At 30.7% G+C, this 22,445-nt stretch overlaps 1 protein-coding gene across 1 annotated transcript in view; it reads right to left on the reverse strand.

Moving 5' to 3' along the window:
• The window catches only part of CDH18 (cadherin 18), a 425,120-nt gene that overhangs the window by 134,589 nt on the left and 268,086 nt on the right, over window positions 1–22,445 (reverse strand). Inside the window, exons 5-6 of the mRNA XM_003759639.2 lie at window positions 17,140–17,327; window positions 6,178–6,431 (exon numbers count right to left, since the gene is read on the reverse strand). Of these exons, the coding sequence (XP_003759687.1) occupies window positions 6,178–6,431; window positions 17,140–17,327 (442 nt within the window). The remainder of the gene's footprint in view (window positions 1–6,177; window positions 6,432–17,139; window positions 17,328–22,445) is intronic.

The raw sequence follows: 22,445 nt of genomic DNA on the forward strand, positions 1-22,445 counted from the left end.
TTCAGAAAGAGAGATGTGTGTGTGTGTGTGTGTGTGTGTGTGTGTGTGTGTGTTAAAGTGATTTCTTATGATTTAGATCAAAACTTCTTAAACTGTGGGCCACAACCCCAAATAGGATTATGTAACTGAATGTGCAATCACAAGCTTATGGACTGTTAAAAAAATCAATTGATTTGAATATCTATTTCATATTCCTATAAATCTGGGGGTCACATAAAAAATTTAGGTGAAAAGGGTTGTGAGAGAAAAATGTTTAAGAAGCCCTGATATAGACATTATTATATCCAATTCCAGATATAACAGGAAATAAAATAATATATAAATAAGGTAGTAGAGAAAGTAGGAGACATGGAATCAAAGGTAGAGGTGGATGGCTTCTCTCAGTACTGGGTTAGGCAGAGCTAAAATGATGGATTTTGGATAGCTACCCAACTGAACTCTGTGAACATTGCTCTCCAAGCAACTATAAAAATAAATAAAACTTTAGACCATCAGAGCCAACAAAAAGTAGATGACAAGATATTTTTCTAGCCTAAGGAAACTTAAAAGGTCACCATAGATCTGTGGAACTAGGTTAGAAATCTGTCTGGAGCCCACACATATTCTCAGGGCAGAAGCAGCAACATCTTTGGAGCCTAAATAATAAGGGTTACCTAATTGCTCAGAAAACAATTACAGAAGACCCATAATGATGCTGGGTATAGCTGAAACTGATTGACAGCTCTATTATTTATATGTAGTTTTGGATTGTAGTTTTAGTGTGGAAAGAGTTCTGGGATTGGTCACAAAGGAACGAGGGCTCTGGTCAAAATACTAAAGCCCAATCTATGCAGATGTAAGAGACCTGTGGAGTGGTAGTAATAGTAGACATGGTAGTAGTAACCAGGATCATACTACCTTGGAAAGACTGAAAATTCAAAGAACCTCAGAACTACTTCTTAAAACAGTAACATGAAAATGCCCCCAAATCTTAGGGGGAACAAACTTCAACTTTAACATAAATTTAAATCAAAAAATAGACTAGAAAAATGAGCAAACAATAAAAACACATTTGACCATAAAAAAGCTATTAGCATAGCAGAGAAAACGAAGACATAAATTGAAAATAAAAATGTGAAAACTGACAAAATCTAAAAGAAGCATAATTAGACCTAAGCTCAATAAAAATCCCTGGAAGAGTTAAAAAAGTGATATATGAATGAAAAAAAAAAATGAGAGTGATGCAAAAAAATTTTAAGACCTTGGTAAAAGAGGCAAAAAAAGAAAAAATACTGAAGAAATTAACCTCTCAAAAAAAAAAAAATAGAATTGACAAAATGGTAAAGGAGGGACAAAATTTTTACCAAAGAAAAGAACTTATTAAAAACCAAACATATTAAAATAATTAAATAAAATTTAAAAAGAAGAATGTACAAAAAAGAAAGAAAAAACAGATTTGGCTAAATGGGAAAAAAATTAAAAAATATCACTGAAGAAAATAACTTAAAAATTAGAATTGGGGAAGGGAAAAGTAATGATTCTAAAACACATCAAGAAACAATAAAACAAAGACAAAAATAAAAATAATATTGAATAAAATGTAATATCTCAATAAAAAAATGATATGAAAAAAATTAAAAATTATTAGACTATCCAAAAACTATGAACAGATAATGATACTAGACATACCTTTCAAAAAAATTATAAAGGAACTCTACTATTATATTTTAGATTTAGAGAGTAAAATGATTGTACTTTATATTTGAAGAGGACCAAAATGACATCATTATGTCAGCATAAGGTACAATGTGTCTTACTCTTGCTGATCAGACCATTAAGAGATTGAAAGGCTAGTTTACTACAGGTTAAGCACAAATATTCCAAATATTTGAACACAAATAAAGGATTAAAGAAATCATTGATTACAAGCAAAATATACTTTTGAACAGTGACAGAAAGAGAAACAGGAAGAAACAGATAATATTGGGATTTAGTGAAATACACATTTAGGAATCATCACTGTTAATATGAATGAAATGAGCTTATCCATAAAATGGACGCAGAGAGCAGAATGATTACAAATCAGAATCAAGTAATATGTTGTTTATAAGAGACACAGTTGAAATACAAATGCATGCACAGAATTAAAGGACTGAAGAAAAAGCTACCATTCATTTGAAATAAAATTGGCAGAGATAGTAATCATGTACTCAGTTAAAGTAAAAGCACTTAGTTCTTTGTTATGGGAAATAATTTAAAATAGAGGGGCTGTTATTTGATTGTTTTACAATCAATTAGGCATAGGCTGAACAGCATATGATCTATGATTGTGATGCAGTACTATAATGCTCTAAAAATGATAAAGATTTTTTTTTTTCGAGGGGGACAAACATAAACATAGTAAGACTTATAAAACCTAATGAAATATTAAATGAGAAGAACTGGGAGATCTGCACAATTACAACAATGTCATACTAATGATTAATTGTAAAGGATTTAACTACTCTGATCAATATGATCATCTAAGACAATTTCAAAGGACTCATGATGAAAAATGCTATCTATCTCCAGAGAGAAAACTGATGGACTCTGAGTACCAATTGAGGTATAACTTTCTCTCTTTATTTTTCTAGCCTTTTTATGTATAACTAAAATGGAAATATGTTTGGCATGATTCTACATGTATAATTTCTGTAATATTGTTTGTCTTTTCAATGATGGTAGAGGGCTTGAGACAGAGAGGGGTAATTTGGAACACTATAAAAATAAATAATTTCAAAAGAAAAATCATGGGTCAAGTATTCATTAATGGGAGGAAATAAAAATAGGGTAAGTAAAAAAAAAGAAATTCTGAGATAAAGAAGTGGAAAGTTTTAGAGTTAAATTTGGGTTGGTTGCCATCTTCATAGTGAAATAGCAGTTGAATTTTTTTTCTGTCAATAAAAAATATAGGCAGAGATAATATTAGCAGAACAATATGTTTAGAAAATTATTGAATGATCATTATAGCAAAAGTGAATAAAATAATTTATTGTGCAGAAGTAATTTTTAAATATAACCAGCAAATATAGTGTCATAGATTTTTCTAACAATATTAGGTAGCGTATGAATGTAGAATCAGATAAAAGGTATTTCTCATGTTTGGGAATTAACAAGGAAAGATTGATAAGAGTCTAGCTATTGTAAATACAATTAAATTAGATGGTGGGATAGAAATTATGTTTAGAAGCACAACAGGAAAAAATTAATAGATGCAAACCCACTATAAGATCAAAAAGCCAAGTATAATGAGTAAAATTGAGAGAGGTGGAGAGAAATACTGAATTCCAGAGCAGATTTTGAACATTTGAGATCTTGTAGGAGAAGCAGTTCTATGGGATGATTCCAGAGTTCTACTGTGCTACAGTCTGACGTAGAAAAGAATTCATAGTATATAACAAGAGCATAGACTTACAACTATAAATGACTTTAGAGATCAGATGGGACAATATTCTCACTTTATAGACAAAGGTAGTCGACCTGACATGGTGTAGAAGCCAACTCTTAAAAACTGCTCTATTTTGCCTAGATCTGCTTGAATTTTGATAATGCCTGTGTCTGCCCAGTAATGAGCAGTAGCAACAAAATTTGATGAAATAATTGAAAGAGTTTTGAGAGGAAAAATGTTTCATTAAATTATTTTGAGTTGGTTCACTTAAGTGAGATAAGTTTCTCTCTTAATGCAAGACTGACTTCTATCTCCTTTTACCTTTTCTGAAAATTATGGCTTTATCATAAATACAAAGAATACCAACATATAGTTTTAAGAAATACATAAAGATACTTTTATATAGATATAAAATAACATTTTTTTGAATTGGTTTGATATTTTTATTCCTTTTTACCTTTAAGGTTTTTGGTCTCCCACTTATTTTTGTGGACCATAATATTAGATTCATTCAATAATTTGAGGAAGGATTTTGTTTACAATCAAAATGACATTATAAAGGATTTTGGTGATCTTAATTTTAATTGATATAGAATTTTAGTCAATCACATTTTTTTGAACAAAGTTTACTGTGGTAACTCTTTGGAAGACAAACTGTCCAACTGTGACAGATGTAGTTCTTAGACAGCTTTACCTCATTTCTATTCTTCATCATTGCTTGTGACAAGAAAAGCAATTTTCTCCATCAGGGAATATGGGCTTTAGCTGAGTTCTGGCACTTGAGCGAAAAGGACTTGACTAGGTCTCTTGTCCTTTCTCAATTTGCTTAGCTGTAAAATTCTATTGTTCTTAACAGGTATAATTCATATAAAATTAGTTCCCAAGGTCTATTGATTTTTCTTTTAAAATGCACCTCAATTCCCTTTATTATTTTCTATTTCCTTTAAACCTTGACCCTAAATACTTTTACTTGGAAAACTATAATGGCTTCCTTATTGACTTCTCTGTCTTATATTTCTCCCTAACTTTTATCCATTCTGCATATTGCTGCCAAATCAATCTTTCTGGAAAATTAGTCTTACTATGTGCCTGATCTACATACAATCCTTCAATGGTTTCCTATTTCCTACTCTAATAAGTCCTTGACTTTCCCAGCATTCAATAATTTGACCCTATCCTGTTCTATTCATTTTACTACTCAGTTTATAGCCAGTAACTGGGCTTCTTTATATACCTTATTAATTTATTTTCTTGCTTCTCTGTTCATGATTCCACATCTGGAATAGCATCTCCTTATTTTTTCTGTGCATCAAAATCCTATTTATCCTTTAGAGGTTAGATCACATCATATATTCTCCAAGAACTCTTTTATGACTATTCTGTCTTTTAATAATTTTTGAAATCTTGCAACCCTGATAGTCTGCTTTATGAAATCTAGGTAATAATTATATTATTGTTGTTGTTGTTCAGTTGTTTTAGTCATGTTTGATTTTCTGTGACTCCATTTGGAGTTTTCTTCTTAGAGATATTGGAGTGCTTTGTCATTTCTAGCTCATTTTACAGAACAGAAAACTGAAACAGAGTTAAGTGACTTGTCCAAAATCACACAAATAAAAAGTGACTAAAGCTATATTTTAACATCCTCTTTCTAAGTTTGACACTCTATCCACTGTGCTGACTAGTTGTCTCCATTGATTATACTATTTTATATTGTATATTGTTTTATATATGTTTTGTATATGATATATTTCTGTAACCTTATAGAACTCTTTTTCTAATTCTGTATTCTCCAAAGTGCTGAGCACAAAAGTATTCACTAAAATTTATAAATTTATTGATTGAAAAAAAACTTCTCTATTTATCAGTTATTGAAATAATAATGTAACTTCAGAAACAACAATGATTTCTTTCCTTAGAAGGGAAAATTTCTAGCAAATGTATAACATTTTATAAAATCTTTTATCTCTTGGAAACAAACAAATACAACAAACAAAAGCGTAACAACTTCCTTTTCTTAAAAAAAGACTTGGTCCTAGTCTATCAAATTCATTTTTTTAGAGGCCATTATTTTTGATGATAGTTTGATAGTGTGATTTTGGAAACATAGCTAGGATAATTATACTTATATTCATTTCTTAATAATAATATATGGTTCCAGGAATAAAATTTGTAGGTTGGACAAGGGCACTTCAGAAAAGTATCATAATTTAACTTTTTTGTATATAATAATTCATCAGAGGGGTTCTTCAGGATTATCTATTGGAAACAACATATATATGCTAGCTATGGAAATGTTACTTAGGTTTTAAAATATCTATAGTTTACTTATCATGTCTAAGTGAAAAGGCCTAGGTGTCTTTGTTGTGCTTCTCTCTCCTCTTATCAGATTGAAGTTTTGGATACATTTCATAATGAAAATGTAACTTCATGATGATTTTCCCCTCTCCTTTCTTATCAGCCCTTTTAGTAAAGGGCAAATTATTCAATTATTCTCCTCGATCCATACATATATATATGCAAATATACATAGATACATCTACATATACATATATGTATATATAGAAGCCTATTTTTCTTCTTCAAATCCAACATCACAGGCATAATTATTTATTTTTTATTTTTTGGATACCTTCCTACATAAATCACAAAGTAAGCCTACTTAAATGCTATTACAGCAATCATATTTAATGGAAATAAAGTAGAGGAAGCCACCATTTTGTAGGTGTCTAATCTACATTTAAATAATTAAAATCCATTGTCTTTGACTGTACCTTACTAAACTATTGGCACTGTCTGGATCTTGAGCAGCTACTGTGCCAACCACTGTTCCAATCTTCTCATTTTCATGGACATCCATAACATAAGAAGGCATCGAAAAGAGTGGTGGTTCATCAACATCTCCCACAATGATTTTCAGCATAGTAACATCTTTAAATGGGCCCAGATGAGAAAATCGGAAATCAAGATGTGTATTTGCTCCTTCTATGTTGAGAGTGTATGACTTCTTCTTCTCATAGTTCAGTGGCTGTGGAAACAAAATAAAATTTCAGCTTTCCCTAGTGACTTTAATTAACTTTCCAAATAGACATTTTCCTTCTGTTACAAAGCATAAACTAGAGAAGAACAGGCATTGAAAGAATCCATCAATCTCCTCCTTAAAGGAATCCCAAAATCAAAACTATAAGGAATATTGTAGCTAAATTGCAGAAAAATAGCATAACAATTAATTTGCAGCTTTAGACTTCAGAAGAGTTTTAAAGCTTTTTCCTCAATAATGTTTGAAAAATGTGACACAAATCAAATATGGAATTTTCACAATTAAGATACATAGATCACTAGCTTATTGATGCAGCAGGTAGTGGTGATAGATTGTCAGTACTACTCAGCTGAAGTGTTTTCTCTCTATTATGGAGGTGAAAATGAAGAAAGGGAATGAAACAGATCAACCACCATATTTCTCTTATCTGCTCCTACCTCCAGTCATACTGCAATAGGAAACTCCTTATAGAGACACTATTTTCTACTGAAATCATGAATTTTGTCAGATAGGATTTTCTAAATTTTTAGAATACTGGAAAAAGTATAGAGATGCAAAGAGGCACTTTAAATTTGGTGTCTATTCACTCTTGTTCATCTGGGAAGTTGTGACATTAAAATTTATATTTCATTAAAATAAACAAATAAATAAAAAAATTGGTACTTTACATAATGGATCAGAAAGACACTTGTCTTATAAATTGATTTTTTCCCTTTTTTTCATGGTTTGCTTAGTCTTTTTAGATATTAATAGAAAATAAAAGCCAATTTGTACATTTAGCACTAATAATAACAATGTGAGCAAAATTAACTTTTTATACATTTTTGTATCATATATATATATATATATATATATATATACACACACACACATTTATGGTGTGCCTTTTAAAAGTAAAAATATTTTAAAATTTGATGTTATTTTTGAGATAATTTTTGATGTTATGATGAAAAAAATTAATGTTACTATTAGGCAGCTACATGCTTCAATGAATAGTGATTGACCTGGAGTCAGAAAGAATTAAGTTCAAATATGATTTCAAATATTTATTAGTTTTGTGACTCTTTAGAGTCATTTATCTATCACAGTGCTTATCACATCTGAGGAATGATGAAAGTGAAGAAAAAACACCTATATCACAATTTGTAGGTAAATAATTTTAAATAATATTTGGAGAATATGTTACAAACTTTATAGTATACAATAAATCTCCATTATTAATACCTAAGTAATTAGAATTATCTTGAATATCACAATATTCATATGTCCTCCCTCTGTTGGATAATAAAAAATGCAAATATGATATGCTATATAACTGAATGGAAGCTTTCATTAGTTTTAGTTTATAGTTTAGTAGTTTCTTCTTAATTCATTTGGCTCCATAGACTCATATACTTTAAACTCATCTCACTCTGATAGAATTCTTTCTTTGAATATAATTTTAAGTTTCCCAAGCAATGAAGTTTCCCAATTTTTCTTTGGATACCATTCAGTGGCCTAACGCAGCTGACTCACAGAATTAATTTCTATTTTACTTGCATTGTCTGTTCCTTAATTTCTGCCTATTACTCTTAATAATTAATTTTATATACCATTGCTCTTTTTAACTTAAAAATAAAATTTCTCTCCTAAATATCTATACCTTTCAAATATCTGAAGATGTTATCATCTTTTCCATCAGTCATTACTCAGCCAGCTATAGATATGTGTAGTTTTTAATTGTTTCTCATAAATCATTTCTTATATTCCAATAATTATACTGCAGTCCTTTTAATCTTTATATTGGTCAGGTGTAGAACTAGATATTAAAAATATTATATGAAATAAAAATCCTGTTTCTTTATTTCAATTTGGTCCCAAAGACTTTCTAACATTGTGGCTATTGTTTTGTTTTGTTTTGCTCAAACTATGTGTCTTTGGCCCTTTGAAACTGGTGAAATTTTGTAGCAGAACACCATGTATGAAAATTAAACAAAGAATGTGCTTTAGTTAGGAAAATGGAATTTATACGTTTTGCATATGTGCATTATAACTATAAAGATTGACCTTTGTATTTTAATCCTTTTCTGTTTAAGAAATATTTTTTTGTTCATCCATAGAAAATTGAATATGATGATTAGCTTGCCATTCCTCTTCACAATGGGCTCTCCAATTAAATTTCATTCATTCCTTGTTTCACTGTAGTCCCCTTGACTAAAATAATTTGAGTTCTTTGAAGTCTTAAAACTGTTATGAAACCCATGTACATAGAAGATTGAGATTTTGTGTGTGCTGAATTTTAAAGTGGACATTTAAAAAATAATTGTTATATCTATGACCTTCCATCTCCCATTTCAGAAACATATCTCTGACTGTATTCCAGTGCATGGAAGGAGTTCTCTTTTCACTTCTACCTCTTAGATTTCATCATTTCCTTAAACTCTAATGTCACCTACTACAAACTTTCTTATTTCTTTGAAATCAGAAATTTTTCTTTTTTTTATTCTACCAAACTGTCAGGCACATAATAGATGTTTTAAAAATTAGTTAATTTACAGGTAAGAATAAGATGCTTTGAGTTGCACATCTATTTTTTTTGAAGTTATCAGTTCACTGAATCTTATATATATATATATATATATATATATATATACACATTAAGCTCCCAATTAACCTTCCTATTTTTGCATTCAGAAAAAAAATCTTAATAATGTTCACCCAAAATGTATTTCAATAAATATTTAATCCCCATAATAGCAAAATATACTTTTGGAAGAAAAAAAAAGACACAGTTGCCCATAGAAGTGGATAATTATGTCTTAATGGCTTAACTCAGTGAAATGTTTCATAAGATCATTAGTTTCAAATTGGCATGCTTTGCTGTATTAAAGGTATGTGTTTCTTCAAAATGGTTAATTAAATATTTAAGATAGCCAGAAATGATCTCTCATCCCAGACTCATGCCTCTGTAAATTGATGAGCAGTAAGAACATGTCTTTCTTGGTAGATATTATCTGACAAAGGGTTATTAATAATAGAGTGAGAGATAGATTTTTCTAAAGAAAAAAATTTATCTCAATCTTGATGTGGTTTTGTAGTCAAAGTTGTAGACCTAGAGTTAGGAGTACTGGAGTTCTGGAGACAATGCTTATTAATTGTGTGATTTCAGGCAAGTCATTTAAATCTCTCAAGCTTCCTCATTCACAAAATGTAAATAATAACATTTATATGACATTTCATGGAGCTATGGGAAAGTGACTTGTAAAAATTAATGTACTATCTGAATATAATTTGTTATTATTGCTTTATTATTATTAATCTTATTATTGAGAACTAGCCCATAGTTTAAAGGAAAGTATGGGAAGCTTCCTAACCTCCAAAAAACCAACAAGTACTGGGAGGATATTTAGAGGTGAAAGTAAATTCATTCCAGTTATTTCCATAATCTTTCTCTTGCACACCAAATTCTCTCTTAAAAGAGCTCTTTTCTGGAGTTTGCAATAGGAACAGTATAATACTTAGTTATGTTATATTTATTTGCTTATTGTATTTTTTATTTTGTCTCCCTCATTTATTTGCATGTGAGCTTCTTGGAGGATTATTTCTACTTTTCCTTGTAGTCCCATTACTTAGCACAAGGTTTGGTACATTGTAAATGCACGGGGAAAAAAAGCTTGTTGAATTGATTTGACTTATGTTTTTGATTAAGGAAGGGACATATCTATGCATGTTTATCTTATATATTTATTATTGAATAGTCATATACTCCCAACAAAATTTTGTATTATCAAGGTACAGTTGGAATATTCCATGCTGGGAATTAGTGAGTTCAGATTTGACAATTTTCTAATAAGGGAATGATAGGAACAGGTATTTAGAGAAATTCTTGCTATCTGGTTTATAGAACAGCAATGATTCTGATTTTCAGGGAGATAAGCTGTTCTGCCTTGCTGGGTAAAGGGAGCTGCAACAGAGATTAAATACTGAGCAGGATTTCAAAAGACTATCTCATTCTCTTCTTGTCCCCTAAATCAGTATTACATGAAGGTTAAAATTCTCTGAAGTATAGTATACATTTTAAGTCATATTAATTTACATCAGTGAAAATGCAGTAATTATGTATAGGATTTATAGTCACAAGCAAACCTTAATAAAACATCACCGGGCAGCTTTAAAGGAAAGCATGAATCCATGAAAGTTATCATTATATCTCAGGGGAAATCCAAAATGTGTAGGTTAAGCGATTCCAATTGAAAAGTGAGGTGCTCAATTTCAGGTCATCCAGAAACAAGAATTTTTAATTATAACATTACCATGGAAGCTACTAAGAATGTCATCATTATTTCTATTCTCAACAGTGTTAAAACTAGCAAGCATCATGTTTAAATAACACACATTACTAGGATACTTCTGGAATCATGGAGGAGAAAAAATATCAATACCTTTCTTTCTCCTTCATCTCACACTCTTTCTTAAAATTTACTGTATTCTCAGCTCAACTTCTAGAAAAACTGTTTTCTATGTGATGTGGTGGTTTTCTGGAGGCAGCCTTATTGAAATAAATAATTACTCCAAAATCGTAGCCAGCTGGTAAAAATGCAAACGTTTATTTCTCCTTCCAAAATAGCCTGGTTAGTTGAGGCCTAACTCGCTGCTTGAGCTCTTGCAGCTTTGTCCTTGGCTTCTGCCTCTGCTTTCTTCAGCCTCCAACTTAACTCCAACTTGTGGCTTCTCAATCTCCAACTGAGGCAAGTACCCTCCTGTATCTCCCAGAGTGCTCTATTTATGCTACTTCTCTGAGAGTGGGATTGTGGAATATCTCCCAGCATGCTCTCTGGCCGTAAGGAAGGTGTGAATTCAGATATCTCTTTCTAGACCCTGAATCTCCCAAATTGTGAACTCCATTGAGTACTTAGATACTTATGAGCTCTCTAGAGGTGGGAACACAAGCATTGTTCAATCAGTTCCACTGAGTACCTTATTTCAAGTTCTGGCCCAAAATATCTTCTTCTAAGATCAAATCAACTCCAATGTCTTAACACTTTGTAAAGATTCCAACAATGTGATTTTTCAAAGCAGAAGAAAACCAAAAACCTATAAAATGCAGTGCCTAAAAACGTTGTGTAATTCAAATTCACATTTAAATTTTGTGCTACACTTATTCCTAAATTGAAGTATCAATTAGAAAATATTTTAAATGTCAAATAAGATCCATCCATTGTATTTGGTACTGAGTATGCAAGAATAAAAGGGAAATAATTCATGATTTCAAGAAGTATCTTGACTAAGAAAGGAGAATAATAGGTACATATATAGGTATCTACAAAATAGATGCAGGTATTTTTGAAGGGTAATTTAATAGTGGCTAGGAAGGAATCAAGAAATTGGAAGGTAGCTTTCATGATGAATCTTGGCATTACCAAAGAGAGCTCTGAAAATGAAGAGGGGAGGGGAAAGTGAAACTTAGGCATGGGGAATAGACATTGTCTGTTCTTTAAGGGGTAAGAGATGAAAAGTCATGACATATGCAGGTAATAGTAAGTTCGATTTGAGCATAAAATAAGTGAAGAGGAATAATGTGTTCCCAAATTAATAAATGGTCAAAGGATATGAGCAGGCAGTTTTCCAAAGAGAGAAAAATCAAGCCTTCAAAAGATTTATGGAGAACAATTGCTTTAAATCTCTAACTAGAAAGAGACAAATTAAAACAATTCTGAGGTCCTATCTCATACCTTTAAGATTAAAAGAGTTGCCACAAAAAAAAAAAAAAAAAAAAAAAAAAAGAAAGAAAAGAAAAGGAAACATGTAAATTATGTGGAGGCTATTTGAAAACAAGCATATCAGTATATTGTCTAGGGAGGTGTGAATTGGACTAGCCATTTTAAAAAGCAATTTGGAACTATCCCCCACTCCTCCAAAATTATTAAACCACACATATCCTTTAACTTAGAAATACCATTACTATATCTATAACCCAAAGAAAAACACTGAAAAAGGAAAAGGACACACTCACACATACACATGCACGCATACATGCATATCCACACACATTTCATATGCCATACTTTAGAATATATATTGTGTATGTTTTATATACAATATTTTATGTATGTATTCACGCATGAAAGAAATGATTATTTCTCTTTTATATTAATAAACAATTATTGAATTAAGACCAAAGTTTTTCCCTCTTTCTCCTCCCTTAGATATCAGGTAGATTTTGAAGTGGAAAACTCAAATTTGTTCTAAAAGTAGAGAAATTTTAGTTTAGGTGAATTGATGGATTGTGGCCTTTGTGTTTTACTCAGACAGGTTTGGGAAAAATGAATACTCCAATTTCTTGTCTTTCTGAATTAGCCTAGATAGATAGATATAGGTATATATTAATCTCTTTGAACAAGATTGAATGATCAGGGTTATGTATCTAAGACCTTTATTCGAATAAGCCCCCCCTCTCATTATAATATTAATACTCTCATTAATTGTCAGCCAATCAAATCTGATTACCAGCCTGTGGAAAGTTCCATTTTTCCAAGGGCATGTGAGCATTGAGTTCATTCTATGGGGAGGGGAGGTCCTTAGCATTCAAGAATGCCACTGACTCTTTTTTACTAGTTATTGATAGCATGATTAATAAAATGATTAATTACTCAGAAACTTTGTCTCTCAAACATTTTATAAAATATTCACAAAAATTTTTGTGATGAGAAGTAATAACTGAGAAAAAAAATTGCACAAGTTCTGGTATTTGAATTTGTCCATACACTATTGCTCTAGTAGAAATGAGAGAAGGAATAGCTTTAAAGATATTTGTAAAAAAAAAATTTCTGCACCAATATAAACTTATGAGAGCATTTTATTTACAACAATTTATACAGTAACAATAATATTCTAAAAAAATTTTGAAAGACAACTTTATCAATGCAATATACAAAAATATTATAAAGCATTCATTATGAAACATGCTATCCATTTCTGGAAAGATATGTGTTGGACTCAGAGAACAGATTTAAATATCAATTTGGGAGGCATGTCAAAAGAGGGGATTTGATTTATATGAGTATATTTGGACACACACACACAAAGAGTTTTATTTTGTTTTGTTTTTCCTTTTTTCTCATTGAGAATGGATGGGAAAAAGATATAATATTGTTAATTAGAAAAATTCCATTTGATTTTTTAAAAAGAGTAATTTATACCTAGAAAAGCAAACGGGAATTGAGCTTAGAAGGACTGCAAATGTCCATCAGCTTCATCTATATTTCACCATGGACAAAATTTTCTTATTCAGTTGTGTCCAATTCTTGGGTGACCCCATTAGAGTTTTTCATGGCAAAGATACTGGAGGGATTTGCCTTTTTCTTCTCCAACTCCTTTTTACAGATGAGGAAACTGAAGCATATAGGGTTAAGTGATTTACCCAGCTAGTATATGTCTGAAACCAGATTTGGATTCAGGAGTTGACTCTGAAAATATCAGAACTGTGTTTCATGAATGTTTGAAAGAAAAAGGGAAGATAGGAAGATTAATTGATTTGGGTATTGGCAAGGAGAGAAAGAGAATAGGAAAACCCAAATAGTTAAACAGTAGCTTGTTTCTTGTATGGAGCATGTTCTGAATATTCTTCATAGTTTGCTCCCTGGAGATGAAGCCAGAACTCAAGTTTGATTCAGTCTAGACCTTAAGGACCTAGTGATGAGAGTGTGAGTAAATGAAATGTAATTTTTATTTTTTTTTTCAAAATGGAAGAGATATTAAGCCTCAGGAATATAAACATACTTGAAGGCTTGCACTAAGGAATTTACATCCTTTAGAATCTTCGATGTCAGCAGAGAGTTCAAATATCAAGGGGTAAAAGTTCTAAAAGTCCCAAATTGAGATTGTAGGAGACAAGTTCTATCCTAACTAATAGAGCAATAATAATGTTGGTTTGGCAGCCATAAAAATGAAAGATTGGAGAGGGGAGAGATTCATGTTGGGAAGGTAATTTTGTAAGTTACTATAATAGTTTATAATGTTCTTTTCTTTTTCTTTCTTTTTTTCTCAACAGTATTTTATTTTTCCAATTAAATATATAGCTTTTAATATGTATAATAGTCTGTTGAATGTTGAATAAAGATGTTGAATAAATTCTTATGGAAATTTTAAAATGCCTTTAATAGTTCAAAATCTAAATTAAGTAATGAATTTTTATTATTATATATAAGGCAGATTGATAAGGGCAAACTAGTAGTATGATGAGAAGTAATTCCCAGGTAGCATCCATTGCTTCTACAGTAAAAAGAGAAAAAAGGGCCAAGAAAAAAAAAGTTTGCAAGGGAAACTTTGGGGGTCTAATGGACAAGAACATTCACAAAATTTTTTCTTGATTAATAATTTTGTGGGTAAAATAAACTTCTGTTTGTTTTCTTTGAAAAATGCAATATTCTTAAAAATGTATCCATTACACAGATATCCTTAGAACATTTAAACTTTTTTTTTTTACCAATAGTATTGTAATTATTGTAATTTGGATTCAGGAGTTGACTCTGAAAATATCAGAACTGTGTTTCATGAATGTTTGAAAGAAAAAGGAAAAATAGGAAGATTAATTGATTTGGGTATTGGCAAGGGGAGAAAGAGAATAGGAAAACCCAAATAGTTAAACAGTAGCTTGTAATTATTGTAATTACAATTGTAATAATTGTTAATAATTATTGTAATAATTGTTAATAATTATTTATTGCTGTTTATGAAGGAACATATTCTTGCTGCAGAGAGAAGAGCTACAATAAAGGAATTAAAAAAGCCAAAAAGTTTAACATCAGTTAGAAAACAAAACAAAACAAACATTACATTAAGCACCTGCTATGTGCCAGGATCTGTACTAGATGTTGAGGAGACAAAGAGGCAAAAGATAGCTCCTGCCTTTAAGGAGTTCACAATTTGATAAGGGAAACAATAAACTAAATAGCAAGCTACATAAAGAACAAATAGAAAATAATTTAAAATGGGGATGCACTAGGTTGGTGAAGGCTTCTTGTTGAAGATAGGATTTTAATTGGGACTTAAAGGAAATCAGTAGGTGCTAATGAAGAGGAAGAGCATTTAAGAGATAGGGTGCAAACCAGAAAATATACCTGGGGCTGAGAGATAGAGTGTCTTGCTGATGAAACAGCAAGGAGGCTAATGTCACTTGATGGAAGAGTATATATCCAAGAGTAATGAAGACAAAGATTATAAAGGTTATGAATAGATTTGAATACTAAACACATTTTGTATTTGATTCTAAGAAGCAGTAGGGAGTTTGTGACATGTTTAGACCTGGACTTTAGGAAAATCAGTTAAGTGACTGATTCTCCATTCAAGGATTAGTACAAATAGATCCATAATCAGGCTATTGGGACAATAGAGGCAGGAGATGATGAGGGCATGGGCTGAAGTGGTTTTAATGTTTGAGTAGAAAAATGAGCACATTTGAGAGATGTTACAAAGGTAAAATAAAAAAGTCTTGGAAACAGATTGCATATAAGAGAGAGGGGTGAGAAATGGTGAGGAGTCAAAGACGGCACCCAAGTTTCCAGCTTGAGAAAGTGGAAAAATACTTTTGTCCTCTGCAGTATAAGGAGGGTGGTGAGGGACAGATGTTAGAGGGAAAGATAATTAGTTTCATTTTATTTATGATGTCTACTGAGGATCCAGCAAGGATGTTTGAGATAAAATTGTCATATATTCATCTTTGAATGTAATTCCACCTCGAATATCTATGAGAAATGACTACCATTCAATAAATATAGAAGAGCTGATTTATTTTCCACAATTGTTAACTTAGCCTTCATAAGTCTCTTCTTTATTCCATACTTTAAAACTAAGCTTTATGCTAGAAATTCCTTCCCAAAATTTATTTTTATGTATAAAATTATTTTTAGGTTAGGGAAGAATACAACAATGAATTTAGCTAGGTCCCGATTAGTGTGCATAATGAATTTCCTGAAGTGGTTGCACATATGCAAATTTGAAATTATATTTATATGTAAAATATGGTAATTAGTTCCAGTCCAATGGAAATATGCAAAGTAAATTTGAATACTGTGACCATTTCAGAGCATTCAGTGTTTGAACTAATTGGAAACTGTGTTTTGAAGCATGCTTATCTATCTACTTTCCTAACATTGGAATATTATTTGTTAGTGATTAGTGATAGCAACTTATGCTTTCAAATTCACTTAAAGTCACCACCCCCATCCTATTTAATTTTCTATTGTTCTACTATCAAAAGGTCCAACTATTGCCAGCATGAACCCATTTCATTAGGGACATGTTGACATTTTAATTATTTCTGTTTATTTTATATCCAAGGGCTTCTTGACTCCCAAACACTTAATCACCCACAGTTCTTGATGGTAAGTTTAAGGGAGAATGAATTTTGCAATAGTTTTCAGCACAAAAAGTTTTCAGCTACTGGATAGGACATGACATTAAGACAAAAAAATCAAATACATTCTTAGCTACTTCCAAATCAAATTTTCCTGGTGTAGTGTCATCATATTACTAAAACTGGATTTTGAGAGCATCAGAGATATTAATATTCATTTATAAAGATAAACATATATTTAAGTCAAATAAATAGTTGGTAGGTTATTATTCATTTAGATTATATCTATATCCATATTTTGATTCATTAATGTAAATACTTAAGAACACATTTCAATTTGAAAATGGATATATATTCTCTTACCTTCTTCAAGGAAAGAATGCCTTCTCGTGTCTCTTTGTCAGTTGATATTGAGAATACTCCAATGCCATCACCATTGATGATTGTATATTTCATTTCAGCATTTGTTCCAGTATCAGCATCATTTGCCTTGATTTTTCCTACAGCTGAACCAACTTGAGCTGATTCAGGAACATACAATTGATAGTGTTCTGGGAAGAAGAAATCATATCAATATTACAAACAAAACAAAACAAACATATAAACAACAAACCTATAATAGTAGATTGATAATATTTTATAAATAATACAAAATAATTGGTATGGTTGTCATACCACAAACACACCACAACAAAATAATTTTGTTGTCTGAATGTTTTCATAATTCATAATGCTAAAATTGTATTATGAAATTGAATAAGCCTAAATTCCAAGTTTAGAATGTTTTCATATTTATCACTGATGCAAAAAAAAATCATAGTACATTCATTATGTAGGCAAAAATAACTTTACATTTTTCATTGATTTTATAATTGAATAATAAAATGTCTTTTGAGTAAAATCTGTCTCAGCATTTGTTAAAATTCCTACAAATGGTGGAGGACATTAAACAATTTCTTCTTATCTTCTTGCCTCTCTTTACATCTACTGTTCCTATCTAGAGCAAAGGTAAAGTAGTCAAAAGATAAATTTAGTCTATCTTTAGTTTTCCAACTTGTATATCATTCATGAAATATGATTGAATGAAAAGGAAATGGTACAGAACCAAGATCTTTACATAAGAGATACATAATGAAAGAAATGCAAATGCAAATCAACATAAATAAATATAGTTACTGATAAAATTATATATAAATTTGTATTTAACAAAAATATTTGATATATGTGTGAATGTATACATAAATATTATTTCTGGAGTATTTGCACTTTTGATGATATTAAATTTATCTATGTTATCAGAATAAAGTCAAATAACAGGGTAGATTTTTACAGAAAATGAATTAACATAATCATAAGTTATAAGGATACATATACCAAGTTGAATATATCATGGTTTAAAAGGTTTAATATACTGTGGCAAACTAAGACCAAACTAAGTGGTTGCATTAAGTCCAGGCTCTGCAAAGTTTTGGAGAGAAAACAATAAATCCAATGAATCATAAACAAATGGCTTAAAGGTAGAGCATGTAAAAGGGAATAATGTACAGTGAAAATGAAGTCTAGAACTAAAGAACAATGGACTTTCAATAACTGACCCAGCAATTTGGATTATGAGTGAAGTGGTCTGAACTTTTTTATAATTAATATCAGCTCTTTGTTTCAAAACCCAAATTAGAGATTTTGTTTTTGTTTTTAATTAGGGCAAAAGTTTTTGAGAAGGAATAGGAATGAGGAGAAGGTGATATCGGATGAAAAATTTCAATTTTGAATACAGGTTGTTTTGATGACAGTATGGGCTACCCTACAGAAAGTCTAGGCAATCTTCCCACAAGAATTAGAAAAAAATGAGACTTTGTGAGAAGGATATCATAGATAGCAAAGCACAGGGACCAGGTAACAAAGTAAGGTTCTGCCTCATAATGTAGCCTACATCATTGAGAAGATTAAGATACAAAAAACAGGGGGATGGTGATTTCTAGACAAATAGTGGGAAGAAATGGACTAGGGATGAAATATCACCTCAGAAGATGGGGTTTCCTGGAATAAAGCAGGGAATCACTCTTATCTAGTTGTATCTCTGCTTTATTTTTTTTTTCTCTTAAAAGGTTTTTATTGGAACAGAAAAGTTCATTGTTGTGTAACAAAGTTCATATTTGGATGAAAAATATGAAGTTTTAAAAATTTCTGTTCAGTGTGTGCTGCATTTGGAAAGATAATTATAGTTTAACTGCATTATTTTAAGTTAATTTGATTCAGTGTAGTGAAACAATCATGAATTCCCCTTCAGAACTAATTTTGTTGTGCATAGTGAACCTATTTTAATGACATCTAACTATGATATAAAATAAAGACATAGTTAAATAATAATTGAATGAAAGTGGATTGATCACTTTGGGGACAAAAAGGCATATGCAATTAAAAAACAAAAAATATGCTGAGTACCTATTATGAGTTAAAAGCAAAGAGAAAGGGAAGAGACAAAAGGAATATTTTGAAGTGAGGGAATGGGAAAAATAAATGATTAGATATCATATGGAAGGGAATGTGGAGAATGAAAATGGCAAAACACCAAAAAGTTAAAAATGCAGATAAATATTCTACCTAAAGGATCTTAGACATCAAAATAGAAGAGACGGATGAAAATAAATGGTAATATGACAATGATCAGTGAACTTTGTGGGATCCTGAAGAAATATATCACTGAGAACATCAGCAAGTGAGTTAGTATAAAGCTAAAATAACTCAAGGGAAACAATGAAAGTTATGAGGATGTTTTCTGGATAATGGATTTCACTGAGCTTAGACTAGTTACACAGCTTTAAAATTTTAACATCACTGTATTACTATAGCTATAGAAGTAAAGCAGGACTTAATTATCAAATTCAATTCCCTCATTTTATAAATGAGGAAATGGTAGCTTTGACATGATCAATAGGGCACAATATATAACAAATGATATATATGGTAGCTTCTTAGCGTGCAGTTACATTTGATCTTCAATAGTGGATGATGATTCATCTATATTAATGATAAAAGTAATATTTTTTTTGGGGGGGGAGGAAGTAGTTTAGATCTGTGATTCTGGCTTGCTCCTAATTATATATGGTCAGAAGCAGGACTCTTGCCAACATTGCCTTAGCTCCAAGGAATGGATGACTCCAAGACAGTTAGGAATGGATAGCATTTTTTTAACATTTTATAATCAATCAACTGCTTAACATGTGATACTTCTATTAATTCTCAGAAACTCCTTTAGAGTTAGGTAATATATCTAATTTGTAGATGAAACAATATATTATAAAGCTTCTTTATTCTTATGTGATTCTTCCTATGAAAGGTAATTAAACTAATACAAAAATATACTTCATTCAATTACATTCAGTTTAACAAATATTGTTTTTATTCAATTGCTCTAGCCATGTCCAATTCTTTATGATTTCATCTGAGGTTTTCTTGGCAATAATACTGGAGCAATTTTTCATTTCCTTCTCTAGTTCATTTTTCAGTAAGGAAACTGGAACAAGCTATGTTAAATAAATTGCCCAGAGTCATATACTTAGTAAGTGCTGAAGTCTGATTTGAAATCAGGTCTTCATGATTTCAGGCCCAGTGTTCTATCTACTGTACCTTCTAGCTGTTCAACTTGTTAAATAGCTACTAAATAAAAGAGCACTATGCGTATCACTGGGAAGGCAAAACAAAAATAAGGTGGCTTTAAAGGGAAAATAGGATACTTTGTAAACAAACCTGAAAATGCCAATCATGAAAAAAAAAATCAATGAATTTGTGAAAATGCAATTATCTAAACATTAAGTGATTGTGGAAGATGATAATTCCTTATAATAAGAATATGGTTGCTTGTATTTAATTTCCAGTTTTAAATAACTTATATTTTCTACAGAGATTACACAAAAATGTGGGACAAAATTTCTGAATGCATCATTTAAAGAAACTTTTAGCTATTTATATTTCACATTTAATATTTATTAATGAAAATAATTAGAGCTATCAGTTATAGGGAAAAAAACAATGTATTGTTAAATTCTGTTATATACACATGTTAAAAGATACAAGAGTTTGAGATAACTAAATGTGTTATACACAAAATAATATCTGATATAACAATAATATTTTAATGTACAACAATTTCCTGGGGAAGAATTTAATCTTAGATGATTTCACAATGCAGTCTAATCAGCATTTCTAGCACTGCCAAAAAATTCCTTTGAGAATTTTCTTTTGAGGACAAGAAAGGGCCAAGGATAGAGAGATATAATATTTCCAATGAAAATACAAAGAAAACATGGTAATTCAAATGGGACTTTCCATCTGTCTTCTATCTCCTTACATATTATACAGATATCATGGCAACTTAGCTAGTTAAGGAAGCCAATTAACTGAATATGATTTCTTTCTCAAAGGAAATTTCATAGCTTTATTCCAGTATTTGTGTACATTTCAGCCCTATGTGAAAAAAAAATGACTCTACTGGCAATATTGCTTTGCAGATATATGAATGTAAAGGGAAATATTTATGTACTACCTGAAATTTATTCAGTGCAATTCAATAAACATTAAATGAATATTTGACTATTATGTAAAAAAAACTCTATATTTATTACTGAAGATACAATGGCAAAGATAAAATAGCCCCCATCTCAACAATTATCAGAAATCAAATTCACCCCAAATTAAACTACCATGACAGTATTCTTAAGCATTATTTCCATCAAGTCATACCCTCTACTCGAGAGTTTATCTTTTGTCAATAATTTAAGAGCTAAGTATTTTGATATGAATATATTATTAGATTTTATTTCTTTGCATCAAATCCCACTAGATATAAGATATTATTCACTTTAAGTTGAAAAAATCTTACAATCATGTTTATAAAGGGTGGTTTTCTTCAAATTTGGAAAAAGAAAAAAAAATTACATTTATAGCCCATTATAACTCTGGATCAAGGAAAATGGACTAAATTCCTCTCTCATTGGACAATTATTCCACAACAAACTATAATATTCTCCTAGGAGGAGTCAAGATGACAGAGTAGAAGCAGCAATTAATCTGAACTTGCCCAACATTCCTCTAAAAATAATTTCAGAATAATACCTCAGATTGAATTCTGGAGTGGCAGAGCCAACAAAAAGTCAGAGTGAGACATTTTCTAGCATAAGACAATTTCAGGGATTTGTAGGAAAGGTCTGTGACACCAGAGTGGGGGTTATCTCAGAGACAACAACAGCATGAACCTTGGAGATTATGGGGAATAGCAGTTTGTACAATTTGTAAGAACTTCTGGCACTAATTATAGGATGTGAAACCATTGTGCAATCAACAGTATAGCTCATATACAATTCTGGGTCACAATTTCAAATAACAGTTCAAGAATGGAGGGGAGCCTTTGTGCTCATTCATAGTAACTGAACTCAAATACGACAGGAAATCTTAGAATAGTTTAAGAAAGATGAATGGTACAGAAAAAATCGAGGGCAAAAATGAGTGATGCAAGAAAATTATGAAAAAAGAATTAACAACTTAGTAGAAGTGCAAAAATGATAAAGAAAATAAAAGGTTAAAAACAGCTATAGACTAATGGTAAAAGAAGGAGAAAAAAAATCCACTGATGAAAAGAACTCCTTTAAAACAGATTGGTCATATTTTAAAAG

This window comes from Sarcophilus harrisii, chromosome 1, assembly GCF_902635505.1.
Source record: "Sarcophilus harrisii chromosome 1, mSarHar1.11, whole genome shotgun sequence".
Lineage (NCBI taxonomy): Eukaryota > Metazoa > Chordata > Mammalia > Dasyuromorphia > Dasyuridae > Sarcophilus > Sarcophilus harrisii.